This window comes from Glandiceps talaboti, chromosome 15, assembly GCF_964340395.1.
Source record: "Glandiceps talaboti chromosome 15, keGlaTala1.1, whole genome shotgun sequence".
Classification (NCBI taxonomy): domain Eukaryota; kingdom Metazoa; phylum Hemichordata; class Enteropneusta; family Spengelidae; genus Glandiceps; species Glandiceps talaboti.
The window spans coordinates 18802826-18826030 of record NC_135563.1 but is presented as its reverse complement, the minus strand read 5'-3'; the positions used below and the strand labels follow the sequence as shown (position 1 = coordinate 18826030).

The 23205-nt window shown below is 35.0% G+C and overlaps 1 protein-coding gene across 1 annotated transcript in view; it reads left to right on the top strand.

The window, feature by feature from the left end:
* LOC144446291 (uncharacterized) overlaps window positions 1-23205 on the top strand; it is a 66738-nt gene that overhangs the window by 13994 nt on the left and 29539 nt on the right. Inside the window, exons 14-46 of the mRNA XM_078136039.1 lie at window positions 25-218; window positions 971-1116; window positions 1774-2106; window positions 2555-2697; window positions 3149-3380; window positions 3804-3970; window positions 4662-4824; window positions 5266-5400; window positions 5687-5869; window positions 6168-6324; window positions 6739-6899; window positions 7576-7714; window positions 7954-8163; window positions 8714-8814; window positions 9593-9743; window positions 10241-10362; window positions 10915-11071; window positions 11897-11967; window positions 12268-12425; window positions 12911-13133; window positions 13711-13983; window positions 14578-14784; window positions 15606-15929; window positions 16667-16790; window positions 17280-17451; window positions 17948-18042; window positions 18758-18928; window positions 20127-20307; window positions 20480-20646; window positions 21338-21511; window positions 22067-22258; window positions 22558-22737; window positions 22878-23131. Coding sequence (XP_077992165.1) covers window positions 25-218; window positions 971-1116; window positions 1774-2106; window positions 2555-2697; window positions 3149-3380; window positions 3804-3970; window positions 4662-4824; window positions 5266-5400; window positions 5687-5869; window positions 6168-6324; window positions 6739-6899; window positions 7576-7714; window positions 7954-8163; window positions 8714-8814; window positions 9593-9743; window positions 10241-10362; window positions 10915-11071; window positions 11897-11967; window positions 12268-12425; window positions 12911-13133; window positions 13711-13983; window positions 14578-14784; window positions 15606-15929; window positions 16667-16790; window positions 17280-17451; window positions 17948-18042; window positions 18758-18928; window positions 20127-20307; window positions 20480-20646; window positions 21338-21511; window positions 22067-22258; window positions 22558-22737; window positions 22878-23131 — 5860 coding nt within the window. The remainder of the gene's footprint in view (window positions 1-24; window positions 219-970; window positions 1117-1773; window positions 2107-2554; window positions 2698-3148; window positions 3381-3803; window positions 3971-4661; window positions 4825-5265; window positions 5401-5686; window positions 5870-6167; window positions 6325-6738; window positions 6900-7575; window positions 7715-7953; window positions 8164-8713; window positions 8815-9592; window positions 9744-10240; window positions 10363-10914; window positions 11072-11896; window positions 11968-12267; window positions 12426-12910; window positions 13134-13710; window positions 13984-14577; window positions 14785-15605; window positions 15930-16666; window positions 16791-17279; window positions 17452-17947; window positions 18043-18757; window positions 18929-20126; window positions 20308-20479; window positions 20647-21337; window positions 21512-22066; window positions 22259-22557; window positions 22738-22877; window positions 23132-23205) is intronic.

Genomic DNA, 23205 nt, shown 5'->3' with positions numbered 1-23205 from the left:
AAAATATGTGTGATATTTTCTTAGGCATACCAACCAAACCCATATCCATGGAGATGAAGAATCAAACAGACCCCTAGCAAGAAGTCGACGTGCAATTTTTAAAGATTTCGACTTTGATTTGAAGTTGCCTTTTATTGACTGGAGTAAGACAATTGGAAACAAACACATCGGTGGATCAGTTGGTTTTATCATGAAGAACTTTCTAACTTTGAGTTTGAGTAAGTAGGGTATTTTATCTGAAAATTCTGATCCAAGTGAGTAAAATGTTCATTTTTTTTTTATAAACTTTATTCGTCCAAGTAAATTCGGAAATTTGTTGAATGGTCGCCACAAGATCAGCACCCTAGTGCCCTAGTGTTGAAGAAGTAGGAGGAAACCGGAGTACCCGGGAAAAACCTGCATTGTTTGGTAGGGTCAAACTGAGCATCACCCTTCTTACATGCAGACCTGGTTAAATTTTTAATCAAACCCAACCAACACCTTGCGGGTTCGAACCCACACTGCAGAGGTAAGAAGCATATGAGCTAACTGCTCGGCAACCGACAACCCCGGTACAAGGTAATTCAATGGAAGGTAGTCCCTACAAAAGGTTGTTACTCCTTTGCAGTGGTTGTTTACAGGTCTGGATGATGATATCCACATAACCAAGACACTGCTATAATTACCCACTGTGTAATCTACCACATTCAACAACAATAGTTATACTTTGTTTCAATGATTCTACAACACAACTCCCTTTGATGTCTGCTAATCTAGATTTACAGTGCTGGCTTCTTTATCATTATGTTCTACAACATGTCGTGGTGTTCAGAGTGGTTGTTTGTTTGTTTGCTTGTTTGTTTGTTTGTTAAACTTATTTAAGGATGGTCCTTTCAACCACAGTGGCCTCCCAAAGAGTTTTCTGCAAGTTGTGAGCTTTGCCACAGTATTTGATTTTCTTATATTATAATTTTCACTATTCATTTTACAGAAAAGTTCAATGGTAATTTGGATGTCCATGTTGAAGATGGTGCTTGGGCTAGAGCACACCTTGGTATTCTTGGTGTCAATGTAGAGTTCCTCAATGCTAGGTTGTGTTTTAAAGGAAGTGGATCATATGGACTGAATATCCTACAGGTGAGAGGCTTTGACATAGGCTGACACAAATTCATGGAGAATGAATGAAAAAAGTGCTTCAATGACCACTGATAAAAACATGAAATTACATGAATGTTTGTATTGTTTCTAAAATATTACTTTCTCTCTCTAAAACATGAAACTTAATAGTATTATATGAATTTACCCATTGCATTTGTCTAGTACCCTCTTCATGTTTATACTCTGTGTACATGATATGTAATGTAGTTGTACGTTGTGTTAATAATGTTGTGTCACTGCAGTGTGTGTGGCATTGACCTAGTTCATTCAAGTCAACAAATGGTTTACAGTGTAGCAAAAGATAGCTGGTGTCTTCCCGTCTTAGTAATTCGCGGCCCGGTATCATGGTATTTCCTTTGTTTTATTATTGTCTATGTTTCGCTGAAAGTTTGGTGTATGGGATTTACTTACTGACTCATGATTGGCTGATACGCTCATTTGCACATATCAAACTGGTTATGCCAACCTTGGTTACAAGTATTGTTACATTAGTAGACCAAAATACAATATTTACTGGCTGAATGTAGTTTTATGTTAGTAGAAACCAAAATACAATATTCAACTGTACAGTAAAGTTATTGACCTTCACTTCTTAAAATGTTAAAATGTCATACTTTGTTGTTACTATGCCAACAGGAGTATGGTTTTGATGATGTAGCCGAAGTGGTGGAACTATATGATGATGTTGTGAAGAAAGTCATTGACAGTGTCAAGAACACCATCAAAAGATTCAAAAACCTCCTAAGTCTCACCAAAGGCAATGTCAATGAAATCTTTGATGATTTTGTAGAAGTAATCGAAGATCTACCAAATCGTGTGAAAAACTTTCGTAATATTGCTAAGAATTTGGTCAAAAAGATAGCAGAGTATACCGACCTTCCTGATTTTATCACGGATATCAAAAATGTGATAGATAGAGTCAATACATTGCTACATGATATCAAGACAGACGTCATGGAATTCTACAATGTGAGTATACACAGTTGCATGAATGCCCCTGCATATACAGACATACGTAGATAAAGACACACATTCACACACAGACATACATGTAAAGACACACAGACAGATGTACATGTACACACACACCTGCACACACAGACACACACACACACACACACACACACACACACACACACACACACACACACACACACAAAGATATCCACCGATACACATACAAACACATACACATGGTAGTCCTTTGCGTCTGAGCATGCTCAGTCTGGATTAATTCCCTATTGGATAGAGCAGGCTGGTGAGGGCAGAGTGAAACGACATATCTTAACAGTCTATACACTGCCTTGACTTCCAAATTACAAAATAATAATTATAACAGAATTCTTTAGAGGTAGAAAGGTTTTAATACCAGCAACAAATCTAAAAGATACTTGATGACAAAATAATTGATTTACAGGCTATAGTAGATGGAGTCAAAGTAACATTACCTTGGGCAGCGCAACAAATAGAAGATGCCATTAAAGCAGCAGCACAAGCCGTCAAAAAATTATTTAAATCACCACGGAGTTCTATCTCAGATATTGCCAAGTCTATATACAAGTAAGTATGATGTCATCAGTTACTCAAATCACAGAGTGATGTCATCAATTATTTAAATCACCACGGAGTTCTATCTCAGATATTGCCAAGTCTATATACAAGTAAGTATGATGTCATCAAGTAAGTATGATGTCAGCGATTATTAAAATCACAATATGTCATCAGAACCAGAAGGTTATATTGTATGCAAAAATTTCTTAAGAAATTTGACAGCTTATAGCCACAGTTTATTTAAAGAAGAAGACACATTTTGTCAATCTTATACTTTTCACATTATTCTGAGATAAACACAATACTGTTTCACATGAGAAGGATTAATGTTTTCAGAAAAAAACGTAAAATCTTCAGATCGCTGTCTTTCAGCAAAAAATGAAATAAAATTATATTACTATAATGTTAACCCTTGTGGACAGTAAAGTATTTTATTTCAACACTTTATTTTGTGGTGCAGGATAAAGGCAGCCATTGCTGGTGTACTTGATGCAAAAACTAGAATAGAGGATGCCTGTTTCTTTAAAGAAGGCCAACATCCATACTGGTTTGACCTTGATGATGAAATTGAAGGCATTTGGGAAGATATTCTTAAAGTTAAACAGAATCTGGAAAACTCTATAGACTGGATCAGAGAAGGATTTTCTGATGACACTGAAGATCCTTTTAAACATTTTACAGGTGTTCCACTGGTAAGGATTTGTGTGAATGTATGATTGATGTTTTTGTCTTGTCAATCTTGTGAGAGAGAGAGAGAGAGAGAGAGAGAGAGAGAGAGAGAGAGAGAGAGAGAGAGAGAGAGAGAGAGAGAGAGAGAGAGAGAGAGAGAGAGAGAGAGAGAGAGAGAGAGAGAGAGAGAGGGAGAGAGAGAGAGAGAGAGAGAGACAGAGACAGAGACAGAGACAGAGAGAGAGAGAGAGAGACACTTGCAAATGAAACATCGCTCTCAGATGTGCAAGTGAGCACAAGCTTGGTGCAATCTTCAACTAGACCCTACAAGCTGTGGAGTGTGTGCACACTAGTGGTATTATGATATACGTACTGGTGATTACTTGCAGTGGAGTGTGCGCAAACACTATTTCTAAATAACTTATTGTATTGATATTATTTTTCAGTCCACAGTTAGACGACAGATTATAGATGAAATCTTAGGTGTGGTAGATGATATATTTGCACCACTGACTAAGATTAAACAAGTATCTGAACCATTTGTACTGGCCTATGATTCTTTAATTGGTACTATCGAGGATATTAAAAATGGGTATGAAGATGTCAAAAGAGGGTAAGTTTGTCTTGTTGTCCTTTCAGGGAGGGCTTAGGGGAATCAGGTTCCTGTTTATAGTTACTGTAGTTTGCCTGCTAAGTTAATAGCATGAATATGAGAATGAGTTGTTAGCATCATTCCAGTACTCCTTAAGCTTCTCAGTAACACAGACCTGAAATAATCCTTGGGTTACATCCATGAATTAGTGAGTGTGTTGAATAAATAGTAAACAAATCCCACAATGCATCACTCTTTCCAAAACAAGGAAGCAACTTTTTGGTGTTTTTTGTGAGACATTATCCCATACTTAAGAGACTGTCAGTTTTTACTTATTTGTCAATGGCGATACTTTTTGCAAGATTTGGAACTTTGGTATAATGAGAAGTAGGAAATCAAGTCAAACTAGTATAAATTTGCTTACTTTGCACCATAATGTTAGGTTGGAATCCTACCTGGTAGTAAATTACATAGGGAACTCACTACACAGTGGTAGATTTTATATGTTTCCTGAACAAAAACCCTGCATTATACAATTTTACAATGAACAACTTTATCAATAATGTTGAATGAAAAGTGTTTTGCTTAAAACATGTATTTGACCTTGTTACATAGCCACCTAACTTAGCAAACAGAATTTGTAAGTCACAATTTTATCAGATTTTAATGACTCGCACACCAATTTCATATGTTTTATTTCTCTATTGATCAGCTATGAGACTGCCAAATCATTCATCAATAAAATCTTTGGTCCTAAAATTGGTGAGGCCTTTCCCAATGAAATTATGGACTCTTCCTGTGGAGATGGAGATTATCCCAGTACTAATGAGAACACACTTCCTGGTGTGGATTTGTTTGCTGAGGAAGGATCAGAGGTAAGATGACAAGTTTTAGGTGAAGTTTTTTATTTCATAGAAAACTATACATTTTACTCAATATATCAAGTTTTGCCAGTTTTGTAGTATGGAGTGTTGGAATTTCACGATAGTAATTTTGCATATTGATAATTCTCAGTACCTTCAATAGCATTTTACCCCATGCTAGTGGGATGTGAAAATAGAGGAAGAAGGTTGACTTATTGTCACATGCACCTATAGAAATGCATGTGAACTGCATGGAGTGGTATCGACAAGAAATAATATTTTCGTTATTTTTATGATGTGCCTAGGCAGTAATATTCTATTTCAGGTACCAAGAATTGACAGTTTTTCTAATGAGTAGTAATATTTAGAGGCTGTGTAAGTGATTTCCATATCGTGAAAATTAAATTTATTTCTAGAAATTTAAATTTAATATTTTCACTTTTTGCATTTCAGATTGTCGCACCTTTCCAAGGTGTTGCCAAGGTGACAGGAGTGAACCAAGTGACCTTGACCTTGACCTCAGAACTAACAGATATAGAAGTGATTCTTTTTAACGTAGCATTGAATAGTGATCGAGATGGACATCCAGTAAGTCAACAACATTGTGGAAAAAAAGTGTGGCTGGGGTTTATTTACTGTCACTACAAGTTTTTTGAAGTTTTATCTGTTTTGCATCACTGTTTGCAGTTTTTGAAGATAGAGAAACTAACACTTAATAAGTGATTTTATTTCATAACATTGTGACATTTACTTAAGTTATTTAGTCGTTTCTACCTGTTCTCTAATTTCATGAGAGTATGGAAAGAAAAATTCTGAAAATATCTTTCTGAATATATTTTTCACAATCTTAATCTGTTTGTGACTTCATATTCAGGTCAATAAAAATGAAGTGATTGGCAAGGTTACATCATCTGGCTGCATTCCTAACACTATCCATTTCTCAATGAGAAGTAAAAAGATGGATGAATACATCAACCCAACACGGTACTTTGAGAAAAGAGAGATGCCACCCCCTGGTTGGACTACATATTGTGATGATTATATCCTGGCATTCAAGGTAAGTACAATTTGTTATGTTACACCCCCTAGCTGGAATACAAACTGATGATTACCAGTATATCGTGGCATTCAAGGTAAATTGCAACTTATGAGGTGGCGCCCCCTGGCAATATTATGATATTGAAGACATACAACTTGCAGTGAGGCACCCCCGGCTTAACTACTAATGTTTGATACTATCTGGAGTAAAAGATGATAAAATACTAATAACTCACTATGTTCACCATGTCTTTTGTTATCTGTCACACTTCATCCAAACCATCTTTTGATTGTATGTATCTATTCTTTCTCAACAGGGTGAAATTATAGCTGAAGGCTCAATAACTGATGGTCCTAAAGAAAAAGATACATCTCCAGATAGAACTACTGAACCAGACACTTCAGATTTAGATGATATTACATCAAGTCGTAGAAAACGAGACATTATAGGTGACTTCTTTGATGGTGCCAAAGGTAAGTATAGCTGTTTGTTTCTGAATGGATAAGGTTCTTAGGCAAGATTTGAGCCATGATGTGCCCCAGTCAACCCAGCTGTAAAATTGGTACCTCGTAGGATAGAGGTTGTTATGTAAATGATTTTATCCTACGCTCTTACAGAGGCTGACCATTCCTTGTAGATAGACCCAGTCTTTATTGTAGTTATATAAATATCAGAACATGTGCCCCCCCCAAAAAAAAAATTAAAAAAAAAAAAAAATACACAAAATTATTAAAGAGTAATTTTTCAACGTAATTATATTGGGGTCCATTGGTAAATAATCAAGCAAAGTTATAAACTACAAATAATTTACTTGGTTATTTTTATTTGAGAAACTGACAACAACAAAGCAGTAATAATCTAAACTGTTATCTCCTTCAACTCTGCAGATTTTGTGGACAGCCTTGGACTTCCTGGCATTGATGAACTTGGTCCAGTCTTTGACTTTAACATGAAAGATTTGAAACTAGGTCAAGTGTATGACTTCCTGGTTGATGTTGGATTGGATTCACTCAAAGATCGACTGGAGTCACTTCTTGAAAGATTGAAGGTAATAATTCCCCAAGAATGCATGGATACAACATGAGTTCTTAGTCTAAGTTCAGAAACTACCGAATGAAAGATAAAGTTAAACTGCTTTTGATATAAAAAGTATAGAAAAAGTGAAAAGGGACTTTAATGGAAAAAAAAAAGGCAAATAGAAGGAAAGGAAAGATGACCCATGCAGATGTCTGTGATATCAATAGGGCTTTATACCGCATACTAACCAAGTTGAATGCATTCAAGCTAAAAATATGAAATTTATACCCTTGATGTCTTAGGCATGATTATGGGTGTCTATGTCACTGGTTCTGGGTGTCTTTGTCACTGGTTCTGGGTGTCTATGTCACTAGTTCTGGTTGTCTATGTCACTGGTTATGGGTGTCTATGTCACTGGTTCTGGGTGTCTATGTCACAGGTTCTGCATTGCTCAAAATATGAATCTAAACATTGAAAATCAAAGTTAACTTTTCTCAATTTTTTGTAAGTCATACTTGCAGAGGTCTGTTATATTTCCTACCAATATTTTATTTCATTCTGCAGAAAAATGCTTGTGACCTAAGGGTTTTGTCACTACTTATCTTTTGACTCATAGTGACAAGGCCCCTTAGGTCACTTGTATTTGCTTTGGCTGAAAAAAGAAAATTATTTAGGACTTATATTTGATTGTTTCTTACAATTATCAGAGTGCCATCAACAATGAAGAGTGTAAGAGACCAGAATCCATGGATATCAAGGAATTAAGATATGAATTAGAATTGAGGGGAAAACCAACTACTGGATCCAGAGAGGCACTTATAGAAAGATATTTTGAAACTGAAGAAAGTAAGTTTTACTATACACTAGTTGCTTTCATCAAGTAGCCATCTTGAATTGTCCAATAATTTTCAATTATGTCAAAGATCATAGAGGTCTTGGGTTCAAGAAACAATATGTTTTGTCAAAATTTTGTCAATGAGGTACTTTCTTTGAATTTTAGCATACACAAAAAATAATTTGATTCAAGAATTATTGGCAAAATTTTGTAATATACATACTAATTTTCCATTTACTCTGTCTTGTAGAATGTTTTGGACTAAGGAATGCCCTGACCAAGAATATCTACTGTACATTTGATGACCACTGTCTGGGGATCAGTTGTTGTATGGATTTGAAGTTTTTCCATTTCCATCGTTCATTTACTGCCTATGTACAATATGATCCATGCAGTTTCCAGTTGAAGCTAGGTGCTGACAGCTGGTCTAAGACTTTTGATTTGATAGATATTGACTTTGGTAAGTAACAAGTGGTGGGTTTTTGCTGCATCATATGTAGTTAGTGGGTCATAGTTATAGGAAAAGTCCAGTCTGACTTATTTGTAATACACTTGTATTGATCACTGCTGTCAACTTAAAAGGAAAAGTCCAGTCAGACTTATTTCTACCTTTAGTACACTTGTATTGATCACTGCTATCAACTTAAAGGAAAAGTCCTGTCAGACTTATTTTTTACCTTTAATAGTACACTTGTATTGATCTTTGCTACTAACTTCAAGGTGATTCAATAGCACCTAGGTAACTTTAATAATCAACTTTGAAATCTTGTAAACAAGTCCTACTGCGCTTAACATGTGTTCAGCCATTTTGGGGACATTTCCTACAAGGGTTTATGGGAAAACCTTATGATAACATCATATTTATCTCAATGTCTTTGTTTTGAGACATGCAAAGAGTGCCAAGGCAAAAACACTATAATATAGTAAAGGTGATGTTGTTTAATAAGAAAAACAAAACAGAATGAGAAAGATTATAATATGTTTTTTTGTACACATTTAATTTTGTACAGCTGTTGAAGACAGTGAATCTACTGTAGACAGTGTTGATATACTTGATGCAGTACAAGTAATTATAAAGTATAAAATATCAAAGAATGGAGGAAAGATTTTTGTAAGTATCATACTGTGTTGATTTAAGGTGTAAACTTAGTCAGCACAACACACTTCACTATTTGTACAGTCCATAACAGAAATATATTTCTTTGTCATTATCATGGGTATTAATTGTTGTTGATCCTGGTGGAATAATGACGTTGATCGGTTTACTAAGTCATTCATTCATTCATTCATTCATTCATTCATTCATTCATTCATTCATTCATTCCATTCATTCCATTCATTCATTCATCCATTCATCTACTCATTCATTCATCCATCCAGCCATCCATCCAGCCATCCATGCATCCATCCATCCATCCAGTCATTCTGTCCGTCATCCATCCATCCATCCATCCATCCATCCGTCCATCCAGTCAGTCAGTCAGTCAGTCAGTCATCCAGCCAGCCAGCCATCCATCCATCCATCCATCCATCCATCCATCCATCCATCCATCCATCCATCCATCCATCCACCCATCCATCCATCCATCCATCCATCCATCCACCCACCCATCCATCCATCCATCCATCCAGCCAGCCAGCCATCCATCCATCCATCCATCCATCCATCCATCCATCCATCCATCCATCCATCCATCCATCTATCCATCCATCCATCCATCCAGTCAGTCAGTCTTTGTATTTTTAAAAACATTTTTAATGCTTTTGAGATAGTACAGAGAGTAAAATTGCATGTGTTTTGAATATGTTTGTACAAAGTGTGAAAATGTTGTATAACTTATTATATGGATATTCATTTGTCATTTATTACTGTCTTATTTCCTATTCAGGTTGATTTAGAGACTGGTTTATGTTCAACTGAGGTGGATGAATGTCTACCATTTATAAAGATTCTAGATAATGCCAAGATTGATATACCATTCTGTGATGAAGACATGCAGGCATATATTGATACCAAGAATGCCAACAGTGATAGTGGTGGTAAGTAGCTGTCAACCCCACATCTGTATAATGGTATCAACCATCTTTACACAGTAGAATAGGAATAATCCAAAGTATATGAAATTAAGGGGATGATAATTTACCGATTGAGTCATCTAAGAGTTAAATGCTTGTGTTTATAATATTCCTCTGAGTAACTCAGTTAATATAAAGGTAGTGAAGAGTGATTTCAAGTTTCAAAAATTTATTCAGAAAATGAATTTGACATTTAAATGCACAAATCTCTTCAAGTAAACAAACAAATTGAGAAGTATATGAGTGATATACAACATTTTCTCAAAGCTGTCAACTTATAATTTTCACAGTATTTTTTGCATTTTGCTGGTGGTTAATTTTTTAACATTTCATGTAAATCATTCATTTTCTGGAGGAGAGTCTTCTTTTTATTTGTTATTTAACATGTTTTTTTTCCTTTGTGTAATAATACCTGGCGAATGACATTAATCTTAATTTTGATGTTGTACACTTATATTAAGGTGGCATTGACACAAAGGATCTGACACTGGGGCAACTTGAAGATATGCTAGACCAATTTCTGATTGATGAAGACGATGTCACTCAACTTATGAAAGATCTTAGAAAATTTTATCAAGATCTGGTAAGCTACAATTAATGTCATGTCAATTCAGTGTTGATTTGACAATTAATTTTGGCTTGCAAAGTCACTAATAGAAAAGTTCAGTCAGACTTACTTCTGCCTTTCATACCACTGTGTTGAGTAATGCTATAGACTTTAAAGGATCAAAAACCATGCACTATGAAGCAGCCACCCCGCCAAAATATTTAGTATTTGAAAAAAGTTAATCAGATGTTTATGCAATCATCGATATATTATTTCTGTGTTTTAGTAAAAATCTAAACCTTCAAAACTACTTGGTAGATCTACATACGAAAAAGAATACCTTCTTTTTAAAATAACAGCATAGATTTTAATATCAGTTGCGCACAATGCCATTTGCGCCATTTTTTCACAAACTTCTTCAGGAAATCCCCAAAATGGCAGAACACCATGTATTTCAGTGACAAACTCTGACAGATAAAGATGATTTTTGGTTCAACTTTATTTCGATGCCAAACACCAAGCCAATACCATATGGAAGTGTTGAGGAAAACCAGGGTTAATCAACTTTATTGTTTGTTGTATTTTTAGGTGAAAGAAGCAATTGATACGACATTATCTGGACTCTTTGATGATAAATTTACTGGCTTTGATAAATGTTTGAATGGGGATATCTATTTTGGACACGGAGCAACTTTTTACTCATACACTGTCTTATTTATGGTTGGACCTATCCCAATGTACTTTGGTAGGTAATGTCAGATATTATCCAACAAAGAGTTGTTGGTGGCCAATTGGTTAAACACTTGCAAATCTAACTTTGTCTCTGTATTTACAAGTCTCCATATTGATATGCATTTTAAAATATGTGTCTCATTTGTATGCAAATCTCCTTATTTGATATGCAATCTAATGGCCCAGTTTTTACATGGGATGACGCATGAAGCAGTTCATTGCATGCGACAAGGCTAGCAACTACAACTGAATGCATACACAAAGGAACTAATTGCTTGATGAGTGGTAAGGCTCAATTGTTGCATGTGATAATACGTCAGAGTTTACTCCCTGAGACACGGCGAGGTGGCAGTTCATCAAACAATGCGGTAAGCAACTCACAATGTTGCCAAGGCCCTGCAATTATGTGCATACATGTAGCAATTGCTTAGTGTGTTGCACGTACATCAAATTGCTGTGTTTAACTTGGCCTTTAGTGCAATAGATCTGTATGCAAATCTCCTTACTTGACATGCAATTTAAATGTGTCTCATCTGTATGCAAATCTCCTTACTTGACATGCAAATCTAAATGTGTCTCATCTGTATGCAAATCTCCTTATTTGATATGCAAATCTAAATGTGCCTCATCTGTATGCAAATCTCCTTATTTGATATGCAAATCTAAATGTGTCTCATCTGTATGCAAATCTCCTTATTTGATATGCAAATCTAAATTGGTCATCTGTATGCAAATTTCCTTATTTGATATGCAAATCTAATGTGTCTCATCTGTATGCAAATCTTCCATTTGATATGTAAAGATATTAATCGTATTGTTTGTGTGTGTTGTATCACAGGATTTGGGGCTGGAGGAAATTATGGTATGTCCTATGGTACAAGTATATGTCTTCTTTCAATGACAGCAGATGTAAGTTACAGATTATGACCTTTGACCTTTGAATGTTATTGCAGAAATTTAACCATGACATTTATTTGAGTTTTCTTGATCAAAGTAACAGCAAGAGTTTAAGACTTTTATTTTTTGGGCCGAAACTAACATGAAGTCCAACTTACTCTTGTATTGGTTTTCACAGTACTTGTACATGTAGTATGTTGTATCTTCCACTGTAAAGGTTTTTGATAATATGTGGGTTTGAAAACAGAAACAGGAAGAGCTGCATTTGAAAAGTGTGAGATCTTAATTATTCTTCATTATGTGTTATTTTAGCTAAGCATTAAGCCTCAAGTTGGAGCCCAGGCATATGGTCACCTCGGTATTTGGTTGTTTGTTTTATTTGGTGAGCTACGATTGACCGGCTACATAATGCAAACTACCTTCCCAACCAGAGCTGAAGTGCAGTATGATCATTTCCCCATTGAAGTTGGGTGAGTTCAAACTCATTTCTGTTATCATTTTTTGTGTGATATCTTTTTTCTGTGATACATTCTTGCCAACTGTCAATATTATGTGTAACAGAAAATAACTCCTTACCTAGCTGTGAAATATTTTTTGTTGAGTACGATGTTGTTGAATTTTAATATTGCTACAGCAAATTTGCCAGAAAATCTTCTGAATTGTAGTGTTCTTGTAGTTTGAACTATATTGACTAAAGGTATTCAAGTGGATTAAATGTTCCCAAAGTTGTTGTCAGTATTTGTTTTGTATTTCATACAGCAGTCCTTTCCAACCATTTACATCTTGATGCTTGAACTATGTAGAGATCAAATTTTGTGATTGTCATGTGATAGTTATGACTGATGGTCAGATAGTTAGAATGATGGTCTAGTGTAGTCTACATATCACTTGTTAGGGAAAGTGTTATAAAATGTATTTGAGTATCATTCTGATTGTTCTTCCTTGTCAATTGCAGTGCTAGGATGGACATGAACTTGGTACCTTTACGGGTGGAGCTTAGAATGTTACTAATATTTGAGTTGAAGATCAAGATTGGTTGGGTCAAGATCCACATACGTAAAGTTCTCATTAACAAAGTATTGTGGGAATACACAACACCAATGATTTCCGGCACCTTGTTGGATATAGGAGATTTAGAACCAGATAATACCCCACCTGTGTTTAAACCATTTGTAGAGGTACGTACTGGTACTACTAAGCAAGATATTGAACGATATTGATAGCTGCTCAGTTAAACTGGAAAAGATTTAGTACAAATAAGCAAGAAGACACAATGATAAAATACGAAAAACAGCCATATAAACTGGACATTTACAAATACTTCTTTCCTGTCCATATTGTGAATGAATGGAATGAGTTCAATATAAAATGACAAGAATTTGCTCCCAATGAGGTTGAATTTAATACTTTTATTTCTACAAGTCGGCCCTGCCCAAAGGATAGTGTCAGTGAATGAAAAGTTTAGCCAGACATTATGATCTTGTCAGAGGATACTAATGATTTCAAAAGAATATTAATCTACACTTTCACACTACAGTCAGGACTTGAAGGATATTTAGTATCTTACTGATATCAATCCCTTCAACTGAACTGACCTGAACTCTTTCCTTTTCTTTCATTTATATGATTTATTCTTTCATAAACTGGAAAAATCAGATATACAGTAATATCATAATTACATAGTATTTATTGTACCTTACTATATCATTTGACCATTAGCTTCCAAAAATGTGACCAAAGTTTTGTTTCTTCCAGAGCCCGTTTGATTTATTTAGTGAAGAAGGAGGCGGTGCAGCAGGTTTTAAACGTAGGCATGCTATTGGTGAACGTGACATCGTCATCAACCAAGGTTGTACTGTCAGACAGTTAGAGGGACGAGATTACACTGATCCTGCTTTTGAACTTGAACTAGCTGTGGAAGATGATAGAAGTGAAGTCGACTTGAGTTTCTGTGTTGGTACATACAAAGGAGGCTGTGATATACTCAAGGATCAACCTATGGGAGGATTTTCAACTATTGTTTCTCAGGTATGTCTGATCACATGATCCACAACTAGAAGCTACTTAACATTAATTTATGCAAATTACAGCATTTAGTATTGTAATGGAATTCACTTTCCACGAGAGAGAGAGAGAGAGAGAGAGAGAGAGAGAGAGAGAGAGAGAGAGAGAGAGAGAGAGAGAGAGAGAGATAGAGAGAGAGGGGGAGGGAGGGAGGGAGGGAGGGAGGGTGAGAGGGACGGCCGGACAGACAAGCAGGCAGGCACAGACAGACAGGTTGGTAGGTAGAGACAGACAGTCAAGGACACTAAGACATTTTCGACATGCCATTTGATAATCTGCAAGTTTAAATTATTTCACCATAATCTTGGCTACATAAGAGTGCCTCAAAGTATTGGTTCATGTTTAGAATGATTTTACATTTTATTTTAGTTAAGCAAAATTATTAAATGTTGAATGAGAATCTTGTCAGTTTCTGGCAGCCCCAGCAGCTTGTACTACAGTAGTGGCAAACTTTATTACTGTACAAAAACTGCTGTATGTCGACATGTTCGAATTCATTTTACATTTATCAAAGTTAAGTTTGATTTTAAAAATGCAATTTTTCTTTATATATTGCAGGTGTTGAGAGGAGGAGTTCCATTCTACTTTACAGTAACAGCCGTCAATTCAGCCAAAGTAACAACCAAAGCTACCTGTGAAATCCCCACCTATGATGTCACATTGCCTGGTGGTCGTGTCACACCAGACTTCAGGTCAACCAGTCATCCAAGCATTCTAAAGGCTTCAGCCGTAGCATTAGATGACTCAGTTATATCACAGAGAGAGGTTAGTTGAAGACTGACTGACAAAGACAGTGACTTGCTTATTTGGGTTTAACATTTCAGTGAACTTTTAGAAAATATAAGTTTTAGATAAATTTTCAAATAACTAAAAAAAAATGTTGTTTGTGACAAATAACAGACTGGGGTAATTTTGCAATTGCTTGGCTGGTATTGATTATACATGTCATTGAGCATTTTCATGAATAAATTAAGACCCTGTTTACATGATGCAATTTTCAAATGAAAACACTAAATATTGTTTTCATTTTAATGCATTTTTATGCATTTACTTGATAGGCTGTCATTGACCAGCGTTTTTGACTGTCTACATGAAAACATCGAAAATAGAACATTAAAAAACGATGCTGTTGCACATGGTCAGATATATGCATCATTTTCAAAATCATCCACTTTCAACAACATTTTCAAATCGTTGCATTTTCATGTGCATTTTTGTCATCTCAGTGTGGACAGTAGATACAAATGCGACAAAATGGTTATGTTTTCATTTGAAAACGGTATCATGTAAACAGGGCCTAACAATGAAATTACCGTGATGATAATTACTGGTTGGTGATTCATCACCCATAACTTTGTTGTACATGATGACACTGACCAACCCAACCAGGTTTATAATAGGTCAGTTGCCAGATTTACATTTTTCTGTGTCTTGCTTTTGTGTTAAACCATAGACCATACATGAACGATCTATTTTTTAAATAAATTTTTTTCAGGAAAAAAGTGTGAATTTAGAGGAACTACATATTATGTATGTTTTTTCCATGATTGCCTTAAATTTTCTGACTCTTTTATTTTGCAATACAGGAGGCTGTAGGATTTGGTCTGGATGTTTTGGGTTACCAGGTGTCTGACTGGGCAGAGTTTGATATTGACAAGAACTCACATGACATTGATGTAGGACTTGACCCTTTGGGAACCAAGAGTTTGGAATACTTTGCTGGTGCAAGACTTGGACGTTTGAAGTCAGTCACACACCATACAGCTCACTATCTTTACCCACAAAACTGTGCCAAAGACTGTCTAGCACTTCCACCAACAAAATGTCTCAGTTTCAACTATGATTATGGTGACTCTGGGTTGTGTGAACTTTTAGAAGAAATAGAAGGCCATGAAGTGGAACTCCATGAGGTAAAATGAAGTCTTGATGTAATGTTTATGATATATAGTGGAATGTAACCACAAAGAATATCAGTCATTTAAAGGGCCATGTTTCACTCCTGAGTCATCACATTAGTGATATCTTAATAAGCATTACATGGGATCATTCCTTTATTCTGAGCCAACTGTTTCTATAGCAACTGTTTCTATAGCAACTGTTTCTATAGCTCTGCCAAATAACTGTATTTCAGACCTAGAATTTAATCCTAAAAGTTACAAAGTTGTCCTGTAAGAACTATAGAGTTTCATCAAAGCTAGGATGTAATGTTGATAAGGCTACAGTAGGGAAGGAATATAACATTGAATCTAATATAGTGCAAATAAAAGATGGAAGTCAGTTACTCCATTTTATTAGGATTTACTGGCTCCTTAGCCACATGATCTTAACCTCTGGTGTTGAAAAACAGTTGAAATGTTAGTTGTAATTTATATCTTAGAGGATTATTTTACCAACATTATTCTACTTGTATGTCAGCAAGTACCAATTTAATTTTATCTTGGGGGCTACTCAGCATCACTTGCAGCTGGAAAGATCACCAGCAGGTGTGAAGAGTTTAGGCTACCTGGGGAGGTCCCAGGTCCTATGTGTGCTCCTGAATGTATAGCATTGGATTCTGGTATGGATGTATACCACAGTTATTATTTATAGAAAGTTTTAGAAGTCATTCAGCTTTTGTAACAAATATAATGTATGATTTTTATTACAGACTGGCTATTTCTACAACTTTGAGCGTCTAGGTATTGGACACACTGTAGAATTCACCCACAGTGATCTGGTGTTGAGACATAATGATCTCCACTTTTTCAACCTTCATCTTAACAATGTACTCGGTAAGCTCACTCAAAAATCAACTGTAATTTATATTATAATTGTCTCTTTGACCGACTGATGTTTTCTTACCCCAAAGTTTCATTTGTCTTCCTGTCTGTTTAGGGACGATTGCACAATGTCACACAAGCTCAATAAATGAATTTTGTTCTGTCATTCACAAATGCAATATCGACATGTTGTATATGGTGTATAACCATGGTGAAAATTGTAGTAGTCAACCCACTATGACCAATATCAATTTTTAAAATATGGTAGACACATTAAAATTTTAATCGGAAACCCAGCACTACATGACTATATCACATTAGCAGGACATCATAATCAACATCTCAGTAGTAAATACAGACCCTTTTATTTTTGAAGGCGTGAAAGTTTTCAAAATTTGGTTAGAAGTGCAAAAATTGAAGTTCAGCAATCGCATTGATACCAGTCCAAATAGTCAACATTTTTCTATTCAATAAATTGTTCAATTTTGTTACGAATTCCAGGCTACAGGAATGTAATATCATCCAAGAGTATCTTAGTGGACTTTGTGCCACCAGAACCAGGTCCTATTAGTAATGCAGTGGTAGATGAAGTCTTACATGAGACTTGTCTAGAGTTTGTACCTGATGAATGGGAAAGTAGATGTATAGAGGAAACACCACTACCAAACCATAGGTAAAATATAACAATTTAACCTGTAAATAGAAAAACAATAATTTCAGTATTAAAGTGATCATATGGATGACAAAAGAGTATTTATTTTTTACTTTTTATTTGTATTAAAAACAATTTTATCATGTTTTTCCAACTTGAAAACACCATAAAAAAAGTCTATGTTTGCAATTTAATAGATTGGTAAAAAGCTAGCAAAATGTATGAACAAATGTTATTGTATGACATTGTACAATAACAAACACTACACTTACTTTCACTTAATGTTGTTTAACATCATTATTAATTCAAGTAGAAAAATAAAGTAAAATTGTTTTATCAATTAAAATTCAAAAAATAAATACCAAATTTTCATCCATGTGACCTCTTTAATGAACTCTTATATAAAATTATAGTAATGTAATATGTAGTACAGCTCTCTGTCTTTGAAAATACTAGCAATTTGAATTTGGAATTCATGAATTCAGATTGAACTATTTTTTCTCTTCTCTTTTCAAAGATCTATTATAGATGGACCAGGCTCCATGTGTGCATTTAATGGCCACGAACCATTGGTTGATATGTTGTATACGAGAGCCAATAAATATGTCTCAGGTAAGTTGTCATCTGGGTAACAGATGTACATTTAATGGCCACGAACCATTGGTTGATATGTTGTATACGAGAGCCAATAAATATGTCTCAGGTAAGTTGTCATCTGGGTAACAGGTGTACATTTAATGGCCATGAACCATTGGTTCATATGTTTTATACAAGAGCCAATAAATATGTCTCAGGTAAGTTGTCATCTGGGTAACAGATGTACATTTAATGGCCACGAACCATTGGTTGATATGTTTTATACAAGAGCCAATAAATACATCTCAGAAAGTTGGCATCCAGGTACCAGGTGTACATTTGATGGCCATGAACCATTGGTTGTACATGAACCAATAAATGCATATCAGGTATCTGAGGTATGTTGTTGTCCAGACTTATCAGTTGATGATGACACTTCTATACCATATGTATATCACACTCCTGAACAGCAAACAAATGTTATCAAGTATAGATGATTAGATTAATTTTCCATCCTGTCCACTTCACACGTAGTCATACAGTTGTTGTAAGTTGTATAAAGCAAGTTGCTACCAGGTTTTACACTTCCTGGCATATTGGATAAAATTTCACTTTATAACTTTCTGAGTTATTAGAAACATTTGAAAATGTTTTGAAAGTATTAAAGTTGACACTTAGTGCAGAAAATACCAAAAAAAATCATTAGTAATTTACTCATTTTTTGCTAATGAATATTGTGGATTTTTTGCAGCCAATTGGGATGGTTTCCGAGACAATGAGACGGATATTTTTGGATACACTTGGACTGTAGGAACTGACCATTGTGAAGATGATGTACACCCACATAAAGACCCACATTCACATTTATTTGATGAGAATGAATGGACTCACGTAGGCATTGCACATCCTCTTGATCTGGATGGTAAGTTTTTTTGTAAATATGCCTAGCAACAGGACCATGCCCATAGCAACAACTAAATGATGGTTTATATTGCAAAGATGAAAATTGGGAAGGGTGGGCAAGTGAATAAAGATTCCAAAAATGTATGCAAATCTCCATAGCAACAAGACCATACCCATAGCAACAGACAAATACAGCTGTGCTACAGCGCCATTGGCACTATTTTTTGTATCAGTTTTACTGACCTAACAATATTCTCTTGATAACAATATGAAAGCTAGTCAGGAGTTTGGGAAACTCTTTGAGTTGAGTTTTGTTGAGACCGTCCTGTTTTATTTGACAATGTTTTTTTATAACATTGTAATAATTTCATAAAGTTGCATCTTATATTGAAAAATTTTGTTTTGATATTCAAGGGTATGAAACTGAACTTGCAGCATAACCGAGTCATGTTATAGTCCCAAATGTGAATGGAAATCTGTAGTCTAAGAATGGTGTGTGTGTACTTGTGTACTTGTGTATATGTCTGTATTAAAAATAGATTGGAGCAATACCCAGCACACAGAATTTTGATAAAAAAACTCACAAAAATTTTAATTCTAGTGTATTCTCAGGTCTATTGTATGTATATAGAAATAGCAATGCAGTGAAACTAATATTAAACACTGGAGAATAAAGTACAAAGTATGTCATTAGGGACAATGAGTTCAATTTGTAAATGTATCATTGAACTTTTGATCCCCTTCTCAGAAAACGTTCCTTTTTAAAATATCAGTTCACAAGCCACAACTGACTTGCAAGTGGAATACTCTATCTGTTGTTTTCCACCAAATAGAAATGTTGGGTAGCTTCATGTACTTGTCTGTCTATTTTAGGATTGTATTATCTGATCTGCTGTTAGTAAAAAATTAGCTCTCTGGTACTTTAATTAGTAAGTAAAGTGTTTGAATGTGATTTAATTGTAACTTAAGTTTGTGATTCATATAATTTTATCAAGTTGGATAAATAAATATTTCTGTGGTCAAAAACCTAGAGAGATGAGGAATATGATGACTTTAGTGTTATAGAGCAGACAGATCTCAAAGACTAACGATGTTGTAAAATTGTAGGTTTATGTTTTAATAAGCTCATCTTGAAAATTATTTTTTCCTCTTCAATAACATTTTAAAGTTGCTTCAATCGCTGAGAAATCATTAATGTTATTTGTGTGTGATTCTAGATGGTGCATATCATATAACTGTGAGGGCGCTCAACAAGGTGGAGTTTGGTGGGCCCTTAGCAACAACCGTGTGTCATACTACACCCTATATCATAGACAACACTGCACCAATTGTTTATCACATACGTCTTGTGGAATATGATGAAATGGAATGTGTCATACTGGCTGAATATAATGTGACGTAAGTAGACCAAAATACAACATTCAGTGGCTGAATATAGTGTGATATAAGTAGACCAAAATACAACATTCAATGGATCTTAGTACTTTATTTATTGCTCACTTATTATTGAGTAATTTGAACATTCAAGATCAGAAAATGTTATTGATTGTTTATTTTCACTTTGTTTCAGTGACCCTCATTCAGGCATTCGAGAGATAGACTTTGGTTTAGGGCGAAGTAATCGTGATGTGTATCTCCTTGGTTGGCAAAGACATGACAATTTGACTCATATCTCCTTTGATTTCTGTATTCCGGATGGTATTCCAGCATGGATTAAAGTCAGAGCAATCAATAATGGTATTGTCTATAATTTTGTAATATTTTCCACCAATGGTATTATATATATCATACATTTCCACTGTCAGAAAGATCAGAAAATTGTATGTAACAATGAAGAAGAAGAATGTGTACAATTAAGACAAATTTTGTTGCAGAAATGCTTTGTCAATATATGTACGAAGTAAGAGAAGTATATAGTGTAGATTGACATATGTTCAAAAAAGCATTCTGTGTGGAATGACCCTTATTAGTGCCATTCAGCAGTACTTTGGTTCTGGAGTCTTTAAATTTTTGGATTAGAGACTAGATTAGTTTTAGATAGATTAGCTTACTAAAGCAGTGGTTCATTCAGTAATCTTGGGTCAGTTGTAAGTCATAATAAAACAGTTTTTCTCAGTGTAGTATTGTAAAATTAGTATAAATATTCTCTGAATCTATAGCTATGAGAAAAATTATGGTGTATTATATGTAAAAATATAGACCATAGTTGGATGTTGGTGACACTCCTGAAATCTCTGCTTTGAAGTGAAGATGAGATGTAGCAGAACCTCGTGAATTGGGAGTGTCAGTGTTGCATTCTCAAGGTAGTATCTGGTAATAGATAAATAGTAGACCACAGTCCACAGATAGCAGGTGATCTCAGTGATGATGTCACTTGTTTGTTTTTGTGTATTTGTTATTTTAATACCAAGTATATTTTTATCTTCAGTTGATTTGAGGACAGTCGGACATTCAGACTTCCCAGTGATAGTAGACCGCAGTCCACCAATAGCTGGAGATGTGTTTGATGGACCAGACCTAGGCGTGGACATTGATTATCAATCTATGCAGAACACTATCTGTGTAAACTGGCAGAATTTCTATGATGAACAAAGTGGAATTAGTAAGTGTTTACTGGCGAAATATTTTAATTTACTATTCTTATTTTATGTATTCATGAAAAATGTACCTAAATTGTAGCAATGGAATATTTTTTAATGTTTTACCATATTGCTGGTATTGGTTGTATTCTTGTGTCCTCTGTTTTCTATTGATAGTTTTGTCTATTTTGTAAAACCAATTAAAAGTATAATTTGATATTCTCATTTGAAACTAGGTGTTGAGTATTTTGTTTTATTTAGTAAATGAACAAGTTGAATATTATGTTACCACATGGTATACATGTACAATAGAGTAAAACTCCTAGATGTTATACAAACCCACTAAAATACAAACTTTTTGCATTTGAAAAGTGTCTTGCTAAGGTTTGGGAACCCTACCAACAGAGGGGAAAATCTGTTAAAACTTGCACCAGTTTCCGTACCATGTAGCATAGTTTTGGTTTGGAAACCCTGTAAAATACACTGGTAGGTAGATTTTATATAGTTACCTTTTGCCGTTAACCAAAAAAGACCTCTTGAATATCAGAAATTTTGAATGTTGTATTTTATTTTTGTAGGCAAGTACAGATGGGGAGTTGGTACATCACCTGGTAGTGATGATGTCATTGGTTTCCATGACGTTCAACACACAGAATATGTTCAGTGCAGAGATGATGTGAACCTTACTCACAATACCATGTACTACTCAACACTGTATGCTTTCAATGCAGGACATAAACGATTGAATGTATCAGTTTGGTCAAATGGAGGTAAGAAACAACAAACACAGCCTTACACATATGCACTAGCCAAAAATGTACACATTCAATGCAGGGCATAAACGATTGAACACATTGATTACAATTTTACATACTGTGGCTAATAGATGTGTGTATGCTCGGAGAAAAAACACAGCAACCAGTCACCTTTAAGTGATAGAACTTGATATTTTACATTGCATATTCCATTTATTTTTCAAGGTATTATTCACAGAAGTAAAGCTATAGTACTGATTATATCATTGATAACCATGAAATGGAAAATTTCTGTTCTGTTGCATAATACTTAGTGTTGGTTGACACCACACCCCCAGTAGAGGGAGACTTGAGGGATGGATTGGACCAATTGGTTGACGTAAAATATTCTTCAGAAACAGCCACAGTATCAGCAAACTGGAATGGTTACAGTGATCCAGAGTCAGATATCATGAAATATAGTGTCAGTGTTTATAGACAACATGCTGATGCAGGTGAGAATTGCAATGCTTGATTGACAGGCACAAATTTATCAATTTTTACTTACATTCAAAATATGAAGTTATGTCCATGTTTAGTTGAAGTTGTATAATGCTACTGACAGCAATCATGTTTACCATATTTCCCTTACCAGGCATCTCTGTGAATGGCAGTGTACAAGCAGAACAGATACACACAGTAGAGTCTCTGACACCAGACATCAGTTTTATCAACTGGCATCATTTCCATCTACATCATGGAGATTATGTCTATGTACAACTAGATGCTATAAACCAAGCTGACAACCCTACAACAACATTATCTGATGGCTATGTTGTTGATACTACCAACCCTGTTGTACATTTCCTTGGTGATGGTACTAGTCTAGGAACTGATAGACAGTATACAGTGAGTCAATCTGATTAAAATGTAGTGTAGTGAACTTGGCATGATTTCTTTATTTACCTGTTTCCTATATTTGT